The 17814-nt window shown below is 46.5% G+C and overlaps 1 protein-coding gene across 3 annotated transcripts in view; it reads right to left on the bottom strand.

The window, feature by feature from the left end:
• CACNA1H (calcium voltage-gated channel subunit alpha1 H) overlaps nucleotides 1-17814 on the bottom strand; it is a 120498-nt gene that overhangs the window by 24910 nt on the left and 77774 nt on the right. For 2 of the 3 annotated variants that reach the window (XM_071814943.1, XM_071814944.1), the window contains exons 14-24: nucleotides 16941-17149; nucleotides 14826-15260; nucleotides 14027-14127; nucleotides 13508-13631; nucleotides 13299-13367; nucleotides 13006-13190; nucleotides 10729-10855; nucleotides 10086-10211; nucleotides 9279-9368; nucleotides 8202-8415; nucleotides 912-1063 (exon numbers count right to left, since the gene is read on the bottom strand). In XM_071814943.1, the coding sequence (XP_071671044.1) occupies nucleotides 912-1063; nucleotides 8202-8415; nucleotides 9279-9368; nucleotides 10086-10211; nucleotides 10729-10855; nucleotides 13006-13190; nucleotides 13299-13367; nucleotides 13508-13631; nucleotides 14027-14127; nucleotides 14826-15260; nucleotides 16941-17149 (1832 nt within the window). The remainder of the gene's footprint in view (nucleotides 1-911; nucleotides 1064-8201; nucleotides 8416-9278; nucleotides 9369-10085; nucleotides 10212-10728; nucleotides 10856-13005; nucleotides 13191-13298; nucleotides 13368-13507; nucleotides 13632-14026; nucleotides 14128-14825; nucleotides 15261-16940; nucleotides 17150-17814) is intronic. The other variant, XM_065850450.2, reaches the window with a different exon arrangement.

Genomic DNA, 17814 nt, shown 5'->3' with positions numbered 1-17814 from the left:
TCCAGTGCCTAAAATAAAATGGCAACTTAAAAGTGGGACAATTTACTATTTCATCTGTAGCACACTGCCTGAGCCTGAATTCTCCTACCATTTCTGATGGTTTGATTTCAGATTTACACCGTTGTGTTTTACATGAATATATAACCAAGTATAAATAAGACCTGATCTGGATAAACAACATTTACATGCAAAACAAAGGCTGTTATGCAAAGGAATTATGGGGGCTGAACAGCACGCAGTCAGCTGGCGTAAAACACACACGCGTTACCCTGTGGCTTGGTGCCCCTCTGGCTTAGCTTCCAAGAGGCATTTGCAGGTTACCAGGCAGACCATGCGATACTAGAAAAGTAAATTCTGGGCCTAGAGCTCCATGAATGATAAAGCGATGGAAGATAAATACATGCTGCAAATGTACACGCTATACGATTTATGCCAAAGGTTTTCTTGGGAAAGAAGGATTTTATGATACATAAAGGAGGGTTGTACTTAAGGGATGGTTTATTCGAAATTCACTGAGGGAAAGAAATGCTGCTGTTGCATATGTTAACTTCCATTTATATCTGTTAATGGAATATTCTAAAACTCTGGACTGTTTTATAGTCTGACAGTCAGTCACAGCTGGGATCAGGAGATGAAATATTTGGACTGGTCTTTTCCTAGTAAAAGTTTAGCTTGCTCTCTGCTAGCCTTATTCTGCTTTTTTATGCAAGAGAAGGGAAATCAAGCTTTTGGCTGGGGCAAGCGACTCCCAGATGGTAGAGCTGGCCTAGAGTTAAATGGGTTGCAATACTGAGCCTGTCTGCTGAGGCTTTCAGACACCAGGGGATGGACCAAGGGAATGGTGTCCACGGGTCCTCTGCTACCCCACCCTGCTGTGTTTCCCAGCCAACAGACTCATGGACAGCTCTTACCTTTGGCTGGTTGTAGTGTTCCATGGACATCGTGATGACATTGACCCCAATGATGAAGGTGATGAAGAGGTCAAGGTAGTGGCTGGTGCAGAGGGTGTGGATGTATTTTCGCGCGGGGGAATAATCGGCGTAGTAAGGCCTGCGCTGGGCTTCTGCAGGAAAGGAAAAAGAAAGGCAACGCAGTGAGTGCAAGCCCTGCTGCATGGTTGGCAGCCATCACAACATGGCCTGAGGGTCATGTCTTATACAAGCCCAGATCCAGCATGTGGGAGAACTGATTCAAGCAAGCCAAACGCTTCTACCTAGAACCTTCAAGAACCAGAGCAGAGTTATCAAACCTCTTGTACCTTCAGCAGGGACCTCCACAGCTTTGACAACCAGGTCCATCTTAAACCCAAGTGCTCTCTGTCCTTACTGCTCTCTCTCAGGCTAGAGGACAGCCTTTTCACTTAATGAGGCCCCTGTCACAAACCAGAAAGGGTGAGAAGCAAGATGGAAATGAGACCCAAAGCCACGAAAAAAGCTTCAAACCCTGCAAAGATGCAACTCCAGTTTTAAAGGGTTGAGGGCAGGTCTCATCGGTCCGGACACCAATGTGCATCTCTCCTAACCCTGCTGATGTCAGGCATGTTCCTCATAAGTAAGAGATGAACATAACCTGAGCTCAGTTTCTGTGAGCTAAGGCTTCTGATGTATTCTAAGGGTCTAAAGAAAACATAGCGATGCCCATAGCAAAGAACGACACATGCGTGAGGGTGAGCAGCACACAGGAGAGCATCAGCAGCAATGGAGCGGGGTGCTCAGCACTCGTCTCGACAAAGACTGTCAGAACAAGCTCCTCTGGAAATATAAGAACAAGGCTGCATCTATAAAACCATTCAGGCTATGACCACATGAATTTTATATCTCTGCCTCTGGTCATGACTCTTCCCTTCTCTTTGAAATGGGGAGATTTCTGCACATGGCCGAGTTCCTGGGGCTGTTCCAAGGAGAATGTTTGGACACTGCCTCGAGACTGAGTTGTATTTGCTCTGTGTGTCTCTCTTAAATTAGGCTGTGACCACAAGATGGTTGTGGGCACTTGGAGGGAGTCAAATTATTTTCAAGCTTAAGAGCTGTAAATATTCAGAGAGTGTACTTAAGGTCAAAGTCAGCATTACTGTAGATTTTGCAAATGGAAGAGACACGTTAGGTCACTCTAAGTCAGAGCAGGGCTCTTCTTAACAGAGGGATTTTTTTTTTCAAATGTTTCAGCAAATTCAGCTCTAATTGCACAAGGAGCTGGGAAAAGAAGGTACTTCACCTTAAAAATAAGGAGGGAAATAGGTTCAAAAGTACTCAGTGACCCTCTGAAATACATTTTCCACTCCTCTCATCTTGCTAATGTCTTTCAGACAAAGGGACTCTTGAATTTTTTTTATCTGTAGTGCAACTGATACCAGATTAGAGTCCAAAGCCCTAAAAAATATTGGATGAAGGGAAACTGAATCTGCTGCTCTCTTTTAACTGCTATTTTTTCTGGTAGTTAAAAGTGGAGTGCAGGCATTTGAAAAACTTTTCCTCCTCACTGGGGTCATCAGGACTTTTTTTTTGTGCTGATGGGTGTGGAAAAACAAGATGAAAGCAAACCCAATTGTTTTTAAATACATTTTTTGTTGCTTTCATGTGCCTTAGTCCTACCAGCAATCTTGGACTGGTAGGGTTGTCTTTGCTACTGAGCTCAGCTAATCTTCCGGTAGGTCTAAAGAATAATAAAAACATTGCAGTATAATATTTATTTAAGTCTGCACAACGTGCTTTCATGTGCATTCAGGATTATGACATACTTTTATATTTTTTTAATGGAAATGTCTTCTTGGGAATGCAAAAACTCAGCTTGTTGGGAGGTCTGAGCATACCCCAAATAGTCAAACTTTGTATTAAGGGACTATTTACTAATGGATGATTAATGGATCTCAGAAGAACATTAGCAGTGATGGGCAGTGTGTGGATACACTGGCAGAAGCACATAAGGAAAACAGGCTGTAGGTGACTGCAACTACTGTTCAACCTGCCCAAATGCAGTCATTGATTTTTGTGTTTTATAAACTACCTATATAATTCTAAAGCATAATCACAAGAAGACATTTTCCACTGTAAAGCTGCTGAACAAAAAACCTTCTGGGCTGCCTGTCAGCAACGCAGCTCTCTCTTTACATGAGCTGGATATACAAAGAGCAAGGAAGAAGCATCTTTACTGTTAAAGTTGGGTCTGTTTTACTGTGTAAAAGTGCCTCAGAGCTCCGTGTCTATACACTCTGTGTCTGTACACCCTGACAGTGCTCAGTGTTGGCTATACCTGGTCAACTAGTTGCTCAGAAAACTTAGGATAGGTTTATCTTGATCTGGGATGCACTTGGAAAGGCCTTATTCATTTCAGATGCACTACATCCCTGAAGCCAGGTTAACAGATGAAAAAGAAACTTCTCCTGGGGGCACACATACAAGGACAGTCTGGGATAAAGTCGACAATGCTTCAAAACACATGCCACAACACAGTCATGCTCGGTGCCGTAACCCATGCAATGTCCATTAGAGGAGATACCGCTCATGCGAGGCTCGGGGCAGTGAGCAGGGGTGTGAGGAAGGACAGACCAGCGGCTGCTCTTGGCGATGCCGGTGTTAGGCTGGGGTGATCTGTGAAGGCAGAGGGTTTGCAGCAGGGTGACAGCGATGAGAGATCAGCCACACGGCTCCTCTGAGCCCCCTGAGCAGCCGGGGGGCTGCGTTTCAGAGCCCCAAGGCTCTCAGCTCTGCTGTGTCACCATTCATTCCTGGTCCCTTTACAAACAGTTTTATTTCAGTCAACAGCACAGTAAACAGCTCTGGCCTCCTTCCAGTTCACACACACATTTTGACACCTCTTAGTGAGAATATACGATGCTATTCTCCCCAGTTTGGATCTAAGTGTTCACTGCACACACCTCTTTCTACAGCCTGCTCAACCAGAGCCATGGGGTCTGAGAAGAGTGGACCATGGAGATGTGGGTACACCAAACACGGGAGATCTAGTGCATCATTAATTACACTAGGCAAAATGTAACCTGTGCCTGATTTCTCCATGGAAATGGTTTCTGGGATGAGACTCTGATCAGCCAACTGGCAGAATGATATCAAACACAGCCAACTATCCCTTCAGCTGCAGCTGAGGGTTTGAAATGGTGGAAATGCAGGAGGGAAAGGAGAAACCATCAAAAGGAAAAAACCACAGTCCTTTCTCGCCCTCACTTCTAGACGCTGGCTAATGCTTGAACGTCACCTCTCTGAAGAGTATTTAAACTTTGCTTCTGATTCTGCTGACATGAAAATTAATGAAGCACTGTCTCCCAGCTTAAAAGCATTTAGGTTGGCATTACAATCACTAGCTACAGCTTCTCCATTATTCTCCTCTGCATGAAACATTAGAAAGCCCTAATGGCTTTATATGCATGCTTGGCACAGTGTAGCTCGATACCTGCAGCTGCCTGGAAAAATAAGCAAGATGGTTTGATAATTCCCTAGTTGGAAATACTAAACACTCAGATATGCAGCGCCTAAAATTCTAGTTACAGCTCAAATGTTTCTGCTGGATAGAGAGATGGTTGTGGCATTGAGAAGATGGACTCATTTAAATACCACTGAGTGCTGCCCATGATTGCTCACCCCTAGGGAGAAAGGCAGCTCTGCTGGGTCTTACAACAAAATTCCTTCTGCAATGTCCAGACGCTCAGCTCTGTATTGGGAAATGCCTCAGAGAAACGCAGCCATGGCCACACTGTCGTACAGAACGGAAATCAGGAGAAAGCATTTGCATTTTCTCAGATTTTGGGGTCTTTCCAGGGACCAGTGACTCGGTGACACTATCAAAAGGCACTTTGTGCTCCCCAGCTCGGGCCTCCCCGGGGCTGTGTCAGGCATTTCCAGCTTTTGGCACAGCGTCACCCAGACCCTGCTTGCAGCCTTTGAAGCCCAGGGTACCGCCTGCATTTGACCCGACATCGCGCTCTGCTCGGTGGGCCAGCGGCTGCTGGAGTCACAGCACATACAGGCGGGTTGGATTCAGCCCCGTATCCTGAGCGCAGAGATCAAACTGATCCATGTGGTTTTAATCAAAAACTTTAATCTGGGGAGGTTTGTTTCAGTCTGTGTCTTCTGAGAACCTCATTAAAAGGTTAGGAGCTGCAGGATTATTAAATCACACTACAGTTATTTACATAGTAGATATAGTGGATGGAGGTAGCAACTGTGTCAGAGATGTGGGTTGAAGGGGACCTTCCTGCCAGGCTCCTGAAAGGCCAGAAAAGTACCTCCAAAACAAATATGTGATGGTTCCCCATCCCACCTGCACGGGGTCTGACGAAGGAGCTGTGTCCTGCTGCAGGGCTGTCCCCTCCGTGGAGCAAACCCTCTGCCAGGCTCACTGCTTTGCACACAGGGTCCAAATCCTGGACGCAGCCTGCAGAGCCTGGGATTCGTACCCAGGGCCAGCTCGGTTGGACTGTCCAGGAACAGATAAGCTGAGGCTTAACATATTTCCAGGCCTAAGCCCAAACCTACAATGGCTCAGTGATGCATTTCTGTGTGTGCAGGTACCTACAGGTGCCCAAAGACCTCAATACACAGAAACACGGGGTTGCTACACACAGAGGACGTTACAGACAGCAGACAGGACACAAAGACAAGGTGCCAGGCAGACAGGGTGAGTCCAGATGGACGGGTGTTGCTCAGATAGTACATCTGTTAGCTATGCTGGATTTTACTCTTGTTAACAGCCCTAATTCTTCCTCCCCATCACTGTGCAGCATCGCATGCCTGCATGTGCACACAGACACCCCCCCCCGGAGACTCTGCCACACACGGCACCAACCACATCTCACATCTTTCTGAGTCTGCCACGTTTTTTCACCAAATACATGAAAACTCCTCCCATTTAAATTAAAAATATCCATTAAAATGTAATCTTCCAAAATTTGTATCAGATATTCAATTTTACCTTGTTAACAACTCAGATTTGGATGCCAAGCTGTCCATACTCAACAGAGGCAGGTAGAAGACCTCAGAGCAGATGATCTGGGGTAACCTCCTCAAGCTCAGCACATGGCCAAATGTTCAGCCTCTGGGTTGCTATATTGGACTTGATCGGCTTCCAGCAAGCTGTCCTCCTCCCTGCACGCTCTCGGTGAAACGTTACAACCCACATCTGTGCAGTGCTTGGGTCTGCGGTCTGAAATATCTCCTTAGCTCTATCCTTCAAGATAGCTGGATAAAGAGGGCGGATGTAACAGTGTCCATCACTTTGGCAAGGACTGGTTCTTTTTGGTGTCTAAGCAGCAAGCCACTGACAGGTTTGTAATTAGATTTACTTACTAATCAGGACCATCAGCTGGCTGTGGTTAAGTTATGCCTCCTTACCTGTGCTCCAGTCTATTTTGTCTAAGGATGCTTAATGTTCTTTGTAAACAAGCTTTTTTTTTTTTCTTGTTTAGAAACTTTGAGTTTATCTGAATGTCTACTTGGATCAGCACATTGGGGTAGAAATACTGCACAAGCAGAAGGACTCTTGAGAGCCTGACACTGATTTTTCTCTTATTGTGTTGGAAATGCCGCCTTCAGGATTTCTACTTCTAATCCTATCTGGAGCCTCAAACTCAAAAACCAAGATGGGAAAAGGGAAGTGCACTTCAACTCTTCTAAATTACTGAACAGATTCAACATCTGTTTGCAGCTGACTAGTTTGATCTCGACTTCATTTTAATCCAGCTAACTCGACTCAGAACTAGCTAAAGTGAAATGGGCTTGGCCTTCACTGTAGTGTCACGTCAGTCAGTCATTAAGTCCCTGTGGAGACCATGGTGCAGATATTTAGTGCTGAGGTCTCCCACAGCTTTACTGAAACCACAAGAGCAGGACAGGAGCTGTGAGGGATGCAGCTGCCTGCCTTCTGACTCAAGCGTGGATGGATGGAGGAAATCGGTTGGGGTTTCTACTAACAAAGCCTTTGACTGCTGTGTCCTTAGAGCCAGAAAAAGACTATGCAATCTACCTGCAGTTTTCCCAGCTGAAAATGGATACCTGTGGCTTGATGTTTGGGAGACAACTAGCCATTTGTCACAATGAGATATTAGGTCCTTGCAGGAGATTACAGAGGGCGGCACAGCACAAGGCAAAGAGCTGCAGGGTTGCAAGCAGGGCCAGAAGCACTGAAGCCTTATGCCTGACTAAGCTCATCCTTGATCACAGTGGCCAAGCCATGTTCCCTCACTCACTTCTAAAAATGTTTGCCATCATCTAATGCAGGCCATCCCTGTTCACTCAAACTGGCTGGGAGGTCAGGGTGGCCGTTTTCCTGGCAGTTTCCCTGGGAACACCCACCAGATGCTACAGGCAGCTTGTCCCTGCCAAGGAGCAGTGGAGGTGAGCATTAATACATGAGAACCCCTGGCAAGTTTTGGGTCAGGAAAGGAGCACAAGCTCAGGCATTTCTCTGGGCTGGTTTGATGGTCCCTACTAGATCCAACTAAGGAGCTGATTTCTGCTAAAGGTGTTCTTTTGCAACCTAGTGGCCCTGCATCTGGCCAGTATTTCCATGTAGACCATTTGCAAGGACAAACTGAGTCCCAGCACGTTGCTCAGCACTGAATGGCTGCCCCGGCCTGTGATGGGGCCAGCATCTCTTGTAATGGACATCTCCCAGAGAAGAACTGTTCTGGACAGCCCCATTTTGGGGCTCCCTTCCTCTCCCCAGGGCCGTCGGTTTGTTCATGCCCTTCATGCAGCATGTCTGTGGCATGCGGGGCCATGCGCTAGGACTCTAAAAAGCATCGCAACTATTTTGTCTACGAAAAGAATTAATAAATCAAACCACCACCATCATCAGATGCAAGCGGCACATTAAGCCACAGGGCTACCCTGGGGACCGGCCTTCACGCACCCGGTAACCATTGCAGCTGTTTACTCACTGCGTCCCTCGGCCACACCGCAAGCTCCTGCTCGGTGCTTGGGACATAATTGCCTTGCATAGCATGATAGAGGGGTCTGCTTGGAGGAGGATTTTTCTCCCCAGTCAAGTAAACAGGTAATGCTTTACATCAGGCTTGTAGAGGACAATTCCAGGGTGTTGGCAACCCAAGACTTAAGGTACCGCCACAGAGGTAACGAAGCAAAACAACCTCTTGAATCCCACGGAAACAAAACCGAAGGAAAAAACGAAAGTCTTGCTTTGGGAGCAGGCAGGGCTCAGAAAGATTTTGGTTTGTAACGCAGTCTACCGACCAGACAGGTATATCTCCTTACTCCTGCGCTTTTTCTCCAAGCGTCTCAGGCGCTTCTCCTCCCGACGCCGGGCCTCCTCCGCCTCCTGGTGCTGCCGGCACTTGTGGAAGTTCTCCACCACCACCCCGACAAACATGTTGAGCACGAAGAAGCTGACGATGAGCAGGAAGGAGATGAAGTAGAGAAGCATCCAAGGGTTATGGTTCTGGATGGGCTGGTGAGGCGGAGAATTAAAAAAACAAGAGAGAAGAGAAGCGGCACAGACAAGATGTGTATAAGTCAGGATATTGGGCTCTCTGTAGCAAGAGGACAGCACAGTACATACACTTCTGTGGGGAGGATGAGAGGGCTGGGATGAGTTAGGAGCTTCTTCCCAAAACAGTTGCCTCTTATTCATTTTCTCACCAACTAGAATTTTACTTTTGTTGTAAACCCCACCCTAGCCTCTGTAAATCGGTTTAGCGGATTTAATTATTTTGGCATTTATTTCATACAGCTTGAGATAAATCTCAGTGGATGCGCATCATCCCACCTGTGAGATCATTTTAGTTAAAGATAGGCTCCAGCTTATTAAGTTTTTTGAGATGTGGGCTCATGGTTAATGTTTCTCTGTTATTATGAGATCTTCAGAAGCAGAGGAAAACTAAGCACAAAGTGTTACTGTAGCTATGACGGGGCACTACTCATCTAAGACTCTTGACTTTCCTTTGCAAATGCCACATAACATGCAAACTTAACAATGTCTCTTCTGCAACATTCCTGTTTGTTTCCCATCTCGTGTAAGTTTGCTCTTGTCATGCTTTCCATGAAGCCACAGTGCAATGGCACGTGTGGCTCTCCTCAGGTACCATCACTCTAATTAAAAAGTCCATCATCAGTGCCTGTTTGTGTACTGCATGGGGTGCAGCCACCGTAAAAGCTACTCAGTGGAGAATGGAAAACCCTGGCAGCCCAATGGGTAGTCATGAACTCGAGAAGGTCCTATAGCTCTGCTCCTTCCTGGACTTCAAAAACATCTGAGTCACCCAGGCATGAGGCTTCTGAGAGCAACACATCTGGACTCTGCAGCACATTTACCTGTTGGTCAATGCCCACGGCATCCAAACCATCGTACATGATGTTCACCCAGCCATCTTTGGAGGAGAGGACAAACAAAGACATGAGGGCCTATGAGAAAACAAACAAATAATCAGAAAAGACTGATCTTGCATTTTAGTCTCCAGAAAAGAAACTAACAACAGACAATGCTCAGTAAAACCAATCCACAGCTCGTAACACATCATCTGGCCTAGAGCTGGTGGAGAAATGCAACATACAGTGGCTTGTTTTTACCTATTTCCATATCTGGCTTGAAAGTGAGCAAACTATGGTTGTTAATGCTCCTTTTCCTTCAAATATAGGCTGACTTTTGCTCAGACACATCAGTCTTTCTGGTCACCCAAGCACAATTAAAACTCAATATGCCAGGCTGGCCCAATGTCCTTGGGTTTTAAAAAGCAATAATATATCCCAGCTCCTACTATGGGCTGTCCTGCTTTTCAGCCAGTATAAAGCACCTTATTTTTTTTCATTTGCAAACATAACAGCTACAAGTCAAGACACTAAAAGTGACACTTGAGGTCTATACATGAGGGACTGCAAGCAAAGCCAGTGGCTTTAAGATAACACTCTCCTATGAAGAAGGAATTGTGTAACCTTAGGAAGTCTGGTTGCAAGATATCAAGAGATGACCTGATCCATTTTTACCTGCTTCTGATAGATGAATGCCTACACTGTTTTTGGAAACTCCCTATGATGGAGGTTCTGCACCCTCCTCAAGGAATACATTTTAAATGCTCATCCACTAGAAACTGGTACAGAAAATCCCTGTGATGAGGACTTTACCTGTCCCAAATTGTCAAAATTGTACTTTCGCCGAACCCATTTGTAGCGTGCATTAGTGCAGTCAGTCTTGGTAGTGATGTTTTTTACATCAGGACCATCGCAGTAGTAGAACTTGCCTTTAAAAAGCTGTATTTGAAAAGCAACAAAAAAAGAAACAGAAAAGGAAGCAGCTTTGAAAAGTTTGTCCCCTGATTGATCTTTCTTTCCCTTAGTAGAGTTGTTTGCCAAGTTCAAATTCCTTTCCCTCCAGTTCAGATAGTTGTCTGAACACACATGGCATGAAACTTTAGGCCCTGAGACATCGTTGTGTATCCCCTCAGCCACAGAAGGAAGGTGATCCTTGCAGGCCTGCCCTGTCTTGTTGGGAAGAAGACAACCTCTCCTCTGAGGAAGAGATATTCTATACATCCCAGCACACAAAGCTGGGAGGGATCTGGGGAATTAATCTTTTCCTTCCCCATCCCTCAGGCAGGCTTGGCTGGTGCTGAGTTGTTCATCCTCCTGGCTCTTCTTTCCCAGCTGAAATCTTCCTTTGGAGAGATTTAAGCTCATTACTTCCAACTTAACCCCAGGTGGTGAGAAAAGACAACTTCTGTTTCACAGCAGTGACTTACAGGTGGCCGTGGTAAGGGAAATACTCTACCTGGACCCCTAAAATCCCAAAGATAATGAAGAAAGCACAGCAGATGAGAACAATATTCCCAATAGGCCTCAAGGAGGAGATCAAGGTTTCTACCACCAGCTTCAGACCTGGAGCTCTGCTGATGACTCTGGAAAAAACGGCAAAACAACAAAACTTTTAATTTTTATGCATGTCCTGTTATTACAGTTGCTTTTCCTCCTCTGCTTGGGCTGCAGCAAAGCTATCACGATCCTCCTCTACCTGCGGGCAGCGTTCAGAAACCATCAGTGACTCAGTTGGAAAACCAGAATATTCACAGTCACATTAGATGGAATTAAACAGTGTGAGACACCCTGTCAGCAGAGTGTTGGGCAGTTGCTCACCCCTAACAGCAAAGACGGAATAGTCTCTATGGGCAGAATATCACAGTGGTTCCCACAACAGGGTTATTTATTAACTCGAATCCCCTCTGTGGTCCCTCTGACCCAAGCAGAGTGGCACACACCAGGCAGGAACCTCTTTCCTACACATCCTGTGTAAAAGCTTCACAGTGGTACTAGAGAGTGTATCACCCTCCTCCTCCTGGCTCACCTGCCCCACTGGCCTGAGCACTGTGCCAGCTTTTCAAACCGAGTCATTTCAATTTCTTTCCTGATTAGTTCCTGCACTGACTCTTAGTTAACAGGAACTTGTGATCAACAGCTCCACAGCAAAGGGTCATCCCACTAACGAGCAGCTGGCTGGCTGGGAAAGGCCAGGCGTGCTCCGAGCATGGTCTGAAGCAGCTCCTGGGTATCACGGAGAACACGTATTTTCCTTTCCTGTACGAGTCCCTGGAGAATAGTTCTCCCATGTGCGTATGAAAAATGTCTTTGCACACCTAAGTGTAACTAGCCCAAGCAAGCTTTCCTGGGAACGTGGGTGTTTTGACTGAAGAACATCAAAACTTTTTTCGGAGGGTCAGTAGAGGGGAGAAGGTACGAGTCCTTGCAGGCAGCTTGAGCTTGCAGGGCTAATGATGCTTTCATGGCTGCCAAACACAGAGAAAGAGGAGATTCGTATGCTGCAGGGACAAAGAATTTCAACAGGGTCTTGTTTGGCAGCAAATAACGTGGAAGGCTGAACTGCACCTATCAAGTGTTAGGAACGGTCCCTGGAGTAACCCTAGAAGAAGCTGTGATAAGTGAAGCTGTCATGAGAGGTGATGAATTCCTCTCTATTAATAGGATCTGGCCTAGTTATTCTCCAAGACCAATCCTCTTTCTTCCCCTTACATTTACTTATGAATCACCTATGCCCCGATTTCAGTTCCTAGACAGGTATGTTAGGTTCCCCAAGGTGCCACCAGGCCAAGGCTTGTCCAGAGTGACCCAGAGTGGCTCCTCGTGACCCAGCACTGCAAGAGGACCCTGATACCACCAGCAGAACAGAGCAGAGGAGCACAAGAAGAGACAGAAACACTCACACAGTTACTTGTCACTAAGGAAATACAGAGCAGCAGACAAATAGCTGTTGTTCTTGTGGTCATAAGCCCAAACAAGATTGTCTTTTCCTATTATTCTCATAAGCAAACAGCTTTTCATCAGAAAGCCTACAGGTCTCAGAAGGTGCCAATCTTATTTCCCCTGAAATTTAATGAAAAAAGACTTGTGCTTCTTGCCAAGCACGATGGGAATAGGAGCCATGAGCTGATAAAAATCCCCCAAGCATTAACACTCTTTATTATTGCATAATCGTAAAGAAAACACAAATTCTCTTTATTCCTTTTCTCAAATATGTAAAGCATCTCCTCTTCCTCTTCCTAGCTGAGAGCTAAATTGTTTCACAGTAATATTAGATTGCAGGCATGGGAGAGCAGGTATAGATGCTGGAGCTTATCAAATTATTGTCAGCACCTGTTCAATTGCAAATTTTCTCCCAGCCAACGTGACCTCTTTGGTTGGGAATTACTGGGCGGTTGTGCAGTTTAACAAGGAGCCAGACAGATTTGTAAAACAGTGATAAAAATGCAGCATGGAGGAGGCATTCACTGCACTAACTGCCTGAGAATGATAACACCTCTCACTCCAAACTCCATCTGCTCTTTTACACGCTGGAGAAGATGAATTATATAATAACTAACTTCACTGTTTTCAAACAGTTTCACATTAGATAAGAGCTCCCCAAAGATGATTCTACCCATAGTGTGTTTCAGCTCTTTGTGTTATTGAGCAAGACCTTGATGGATCACAGGCATTTTTTCGAACTTTTGGATCTATCGACACAAAGAAAACTCAGCCACCCTCTTGGTGATCGTACCGGAGAGGTCTCAAGGTCCGCAGAAGTCTCAAAACGCGAAGGACACCCAGGATCTTAGCTCCGCCTGCCGATGCCATGGAGACAATAATGTCAATGATAGATACAAAGACCAGGACTCCATCCAGGACATTCCAGCTGCTCTGCAGGTAGGTGTTCTCCCCAGAGAAAAAGCCAAGAGCTACCACCTACAGCCAGGAGAAGAGAGACATTTAATCTTCACCTGGATCACAACTATGTCATGTTCTGGTCTTTGCCAGGACTCACTAAGTGCCACAGGATGAAGATGTAATTACCTTAACCATCATTTCAGCCACAAAGATCGCAGTGAAGATGTAATTAGAAACACTTAAGAATATCCTTTCCTGTAAAACACAGAACAACAAAAAGAGGCAAGTTATTTAAAGACATTAGAAAACAAACATCTTTCATTTTGCAGGGTCTCGCCCTGACAAGACTAAGATCTGGATGCTGGATCAAGGAAGAAAATGACTCAGGTACTCACCGTGCTGTGTGGGTCTATGTCTGGTCGCTCCAGTGCTATAGTGATGCAGTTGAGAAATATGAAGACCAGCACCACATGATCGAACATTTTGTGAGCAATGACCTTCTGGCACGTCACTCGGAACCTGAAGAAATGGCAGGGAGAAGAATATCCTTCAGATATTTGGGTCAGTAAGAGACTCCCACCCGAACGGCAAGTCCTAGAAAACCTTCAGCAGCATCATCCCAGGTGATGAGTGAGTCTCTCCACAAGCTTCAGCCATTATAATCAATGCTGTAAACAAGTTCTAATAACAGCTATTATTAATGCTGGTTAAACCACACTTCTTGGACAGGCATGGAGTGAACCATGCAACAATTCTGCCCACATGCAACAGAAAAAGTCACCTGAAAATCAGGGATTTCTAAAACAGTGCTTCTGCATCAGAGAGGGATGTTTCTCAAGGGAAGGCTAACTAGAAATGTAGGATTCCATTACCACAAAAACCTGGTGGGCTGGCATTCCACTGGGATTTCTTACCGATTCTGTGGGGAAAACAAGTAGAGGGACCAGTCTTCATGAGTCTTGCACCACTGTGGTTTGTAGGGCTCCAGTACTTTACGAATCCGGTAGCAGTAACTCTGGAGAGAAAAGAAAAACCACCTTTTCTTCCTCTTTTATTTTCCTGCCTCTTCAACTTACACAGTCCTTTTGTGAAAGGGGGCAGGACCTGGCAATTCATAGCATCTGCAGGCGATCATGGCTTTTGGGACAGAGCTGTGGCAGAACTGTCACATTGTCCAACAAAACGGGGAGGAAAGGGGTGGAAGAACAGGGCTGTTGTACAGTGAGATATGGACATAACAAAGCAAGACTTCTAGGCTGGTATCATTTTGAGATCCAAAGTTGTGTCAAAACCAAAAACATCTCAATCAATCAAAAAGTTAAGTAGAAAACATTCTTTCTAGGTTTTAAAGCCTAGATGCCAAACAGCTTTTGTGAGAAAAGACATCAGCTATCTGTTGTGCCCACAGTTCATTTCTGGAGGCATCCTGGGCCAGTGGGACAATCTCTACCAGTCCAAAAATTAGGCAAACGCATGTACAACCCCTTGCAGTTTGATCTTTTAAGAAACCACCGCAATGTAAGTACCCAACCCATTAGCTGAAAAAAACCGACCTTCTTAGGAAGCGGAGGCCCCTTCCTTGGATCAGGATTCATGTTGTTTACACCAGCCATTAGGCAGTAACACATTATTTCCAAGCTGCATTTTTAATCAGCCTCCTTGGAGTGGAAAAGCCACTTAACACGCGACCACCCCCTTTCCCCCTCAACTCACATCTTCCATGTCATCCTCGTAGTCCATGGCATCCTCTTTGTGGCCATCGACACGCAGGAAGAACTCGCTGGGGACGTGAACCATCTTGCCATTGCAGTCTTGGTACTCGGCGGGCAGAACGGCCACGGGGCTGATGCTGAGCGAGTGGTGCATGGTGGGCAACTGGAGCAGCTCGGGCAAGTCCAGGGTGCTGCGGTAGTCCAGGGACTCTGCCCGGCGGTGCAATGAGGGCCTACTGATCGTGCTAGACTTGGCGTCATCAGAGTCATCGTCTGTGCTGCCTTTTCCCTCCCCAGAGAGCAAGGACTCGCGTTCTCCCGACTGGTTCTTCTTCTTGAGGCTCGGGGCTCTGCCCAGGCTATTCCAGCTCGAGCGTCGGCTTCCCCAGTTGCTGCTGGTGCCCCAGTTGGCGCAAGGGGAACTGCGGAGGCTGGACTGAGAGAGGAGAAAGACATTTGAGGGTTTGTTTGCCGGAGGAAGCCAAAGGATATGGCATTTTGCCCAGATTAGAGGAGCCTTCGCATTGCAAGTCACGTCTTCCCCTTTCAACTTTCCTCACTGCTCTGATTTCATCCCGCCAGTGCCTTGAGCTGGGAGCCACGCACCCAGCTGAACCCACACTGAAGGAATTCCTTGAGCTACACCTGTACATCAACTACCAATCCCCTGTACTGCACGACTTCTTACTGTCCTAAAACATGAATTGTGCCTAAAAACTGAACCCAAGGACACTACTGCCATTTACTTTCCTCGTGTTCAAGTGGTTTGAACCCACCATCTCCCTGTCTTCCAAAGCAGGTCTGGCACCCGAATCACCCGAGTGTCTGCTGGAAGCTGTGCCCCTGTTTGCCTGACTTTCTCTTCAATTTGCTGAGTAAGCAGACGGAATGAATGTTTCTCTTACAGCAAATTTCTGGCACTGAGCAGTGTGTCAGTGCACTTTGGCTGGCAGGTAGTTGCTGGGATGAGAACAATTAAGGTCAGAGCAGAAAAGCTAGAAGAAAAACTCCTTTTCCCTCCATGGCTTCCTCCCAGCACAAAATGAGGTAAATCGCTTTCCTCCTCCTTCTCAGTGCTGGCCGGCTCTGCTCTGACTGCTTCATCTTCCTTTGGCTGGTGGCACTAATGTGCTCTCAGAGAAAGGATTCAAACCATGAGCAACACTCTCCAACAACTCACAATCCCATGAAACCCCAAGGCAAACAACAGTCATGTCTATTTTCTTTTCAAAAGCATTACCTTGACTAAGCAGCTTACCAAAGGGGATAGTGGCTCTGTCTCTGTGTGAAGTGCCTTCACGGTCCGCTGCCTTGATTTGAACATGATATTGCAGTTACAGAGCAGAGGAATGGGATAGATAAGCAGCAGCAGAAATCCACTTTGTCTATTAACTCTGCTGCTTCTGTTTTCACAGAGCTGCCCTCCTGCTCCCCTGTCACAGGCAAAATGCAATCGGTCACCACACCTCTGCTCTAGGAGCTGTGCCTGGTGGCAATGGGTCAGCTCATACGTCCTCTTTTCCTCTGTTTCCCTTTCAATGGAGCTGCTGCACTGGAGCTGCAGCTCAGCTGCTGTGTTGGTGAGGACAAATGCTTCATTTCCCTTGACACAAAGTGGATTCAAGATGCAACCCTAAAACACCGCAGGGGGAAACAGGCCTCATGCTCACAGGAACACTTCAGAGCTTCTCCAAGGCACCACAAAATTGCCAGTGCGGTTTGCAAAAGATGCCTCCTCCTCCTCCTTAGAGGTTTGCTGGAATTACTGCATGAACTTACAGCTTGTCTCAGGTTGCATCTCTCTGGTGAGGTGGCTTGGCATAGAATTCCAATCAGATACTAGGCAGGAAAACACTGAATCCCAGTACATCCCTGTCTCCCCGTTCATATACTCACTGTCCTTGACTGCTACCTTGTCACTGTCCTGCCCCAACATTGCACACCTGTTCATTTCTCCCTCCTGACTCTGTTCTCCTCCTGCCTTTCCACATACTTCTCACATCTATCACCATCTGTTTTCTTTTCCAGCAACGCGTGTGCAAACACACACACACACACACACATCTCATCTGTGCTGCTTGCAGGCACTTGAGAGTCTTTAGCAAAAGGAACCTACCAAGGACTTCTGATCGCAGCTCAAAGGGTCTAGCGAAGCGTTACTCCCTCTCCTCGAGTCCACAAAAGTGTGCACCGAATCCATGTGCGGGGAACACTTTGGCGTGGGCATTGGCGTGGCGGCGGTGCGCATGATGATGGGCGGTGGCATGCTGCCCCTGCCCTCCAGGTGTCCGTTTGGGGTGACCGTGAGCGAGTACATCTTCATCTCTGCAGAGCAGGGGAGAGAGAACACGAGGTGAATGCTCAGCTACACAAATCACCCTTCAAAACGGACACTGCTCCTTGGGTCTCCAAGGAACTCCGCCAAAGGGGGATGAAACGCTGTGGGCAATAAGATCATCCCCACCACGCTGAAAGGCGTAAGGCAAATGTCACAGCATTTTAAGAGGCATTCAGCCCTGCATGGACTTGGAATCCATTGCCCTCCAAAAGGAGCTTCTTTTGCTGTTTCTTGGGATTTAGAGCGGTGTTACAGTTTTGGTGGGTTGGGAGAGAGTTTCCAGGGAAAGGACATTGTGGACTGTCTGAAGTCACCCTGGGAAATTAACCTCTTCTTCTTGTCATACAGTCTTGCGCAGAGATTGTTATGCTCCAGGTTCCTGCACAGGGAAGGCACTAAGCAAACATCAGTTTTTGTCTTTAGTCGCCTGTTCAGGCGACAGGAAATGGAAGCTGCTTTTACACATCCACCCATCTAGAAGAATAAACCTCCTGTAACAGGAAATCTAATTGCACATCACTGCAGTAATTGCAGAAAGCACCTACTTTTTAGCTGTATGGCAAGTACAGACTGCAAAAATCATATCCATACTGAAGACAAACCAGACATAACACCACCAGCCCTATAAAGTGCTGTAATACTCAAAACCAAA

This window comes from Patagioenas fasciata, chromosome 15 (genome assembly GCF_037038585.1).
Source record: "Patagioenas fasciata isolate bPatFas1 chromosome 15, bPatFas1.hap1, whole genome shotgun sequence".
NCBI classification, from domain to species: domain Eukaryota; kingdom Metazoa; phylum Chordata; class Aves; order Columbiformes; family Columbidae; genus Patagioenas; species Patagioenas fasciata.
The sequence above is the reverse complement of the archived record's forward strand: the minus strand, read 5'-3'. Positions and strand labels throughout refer to the sequence as shown.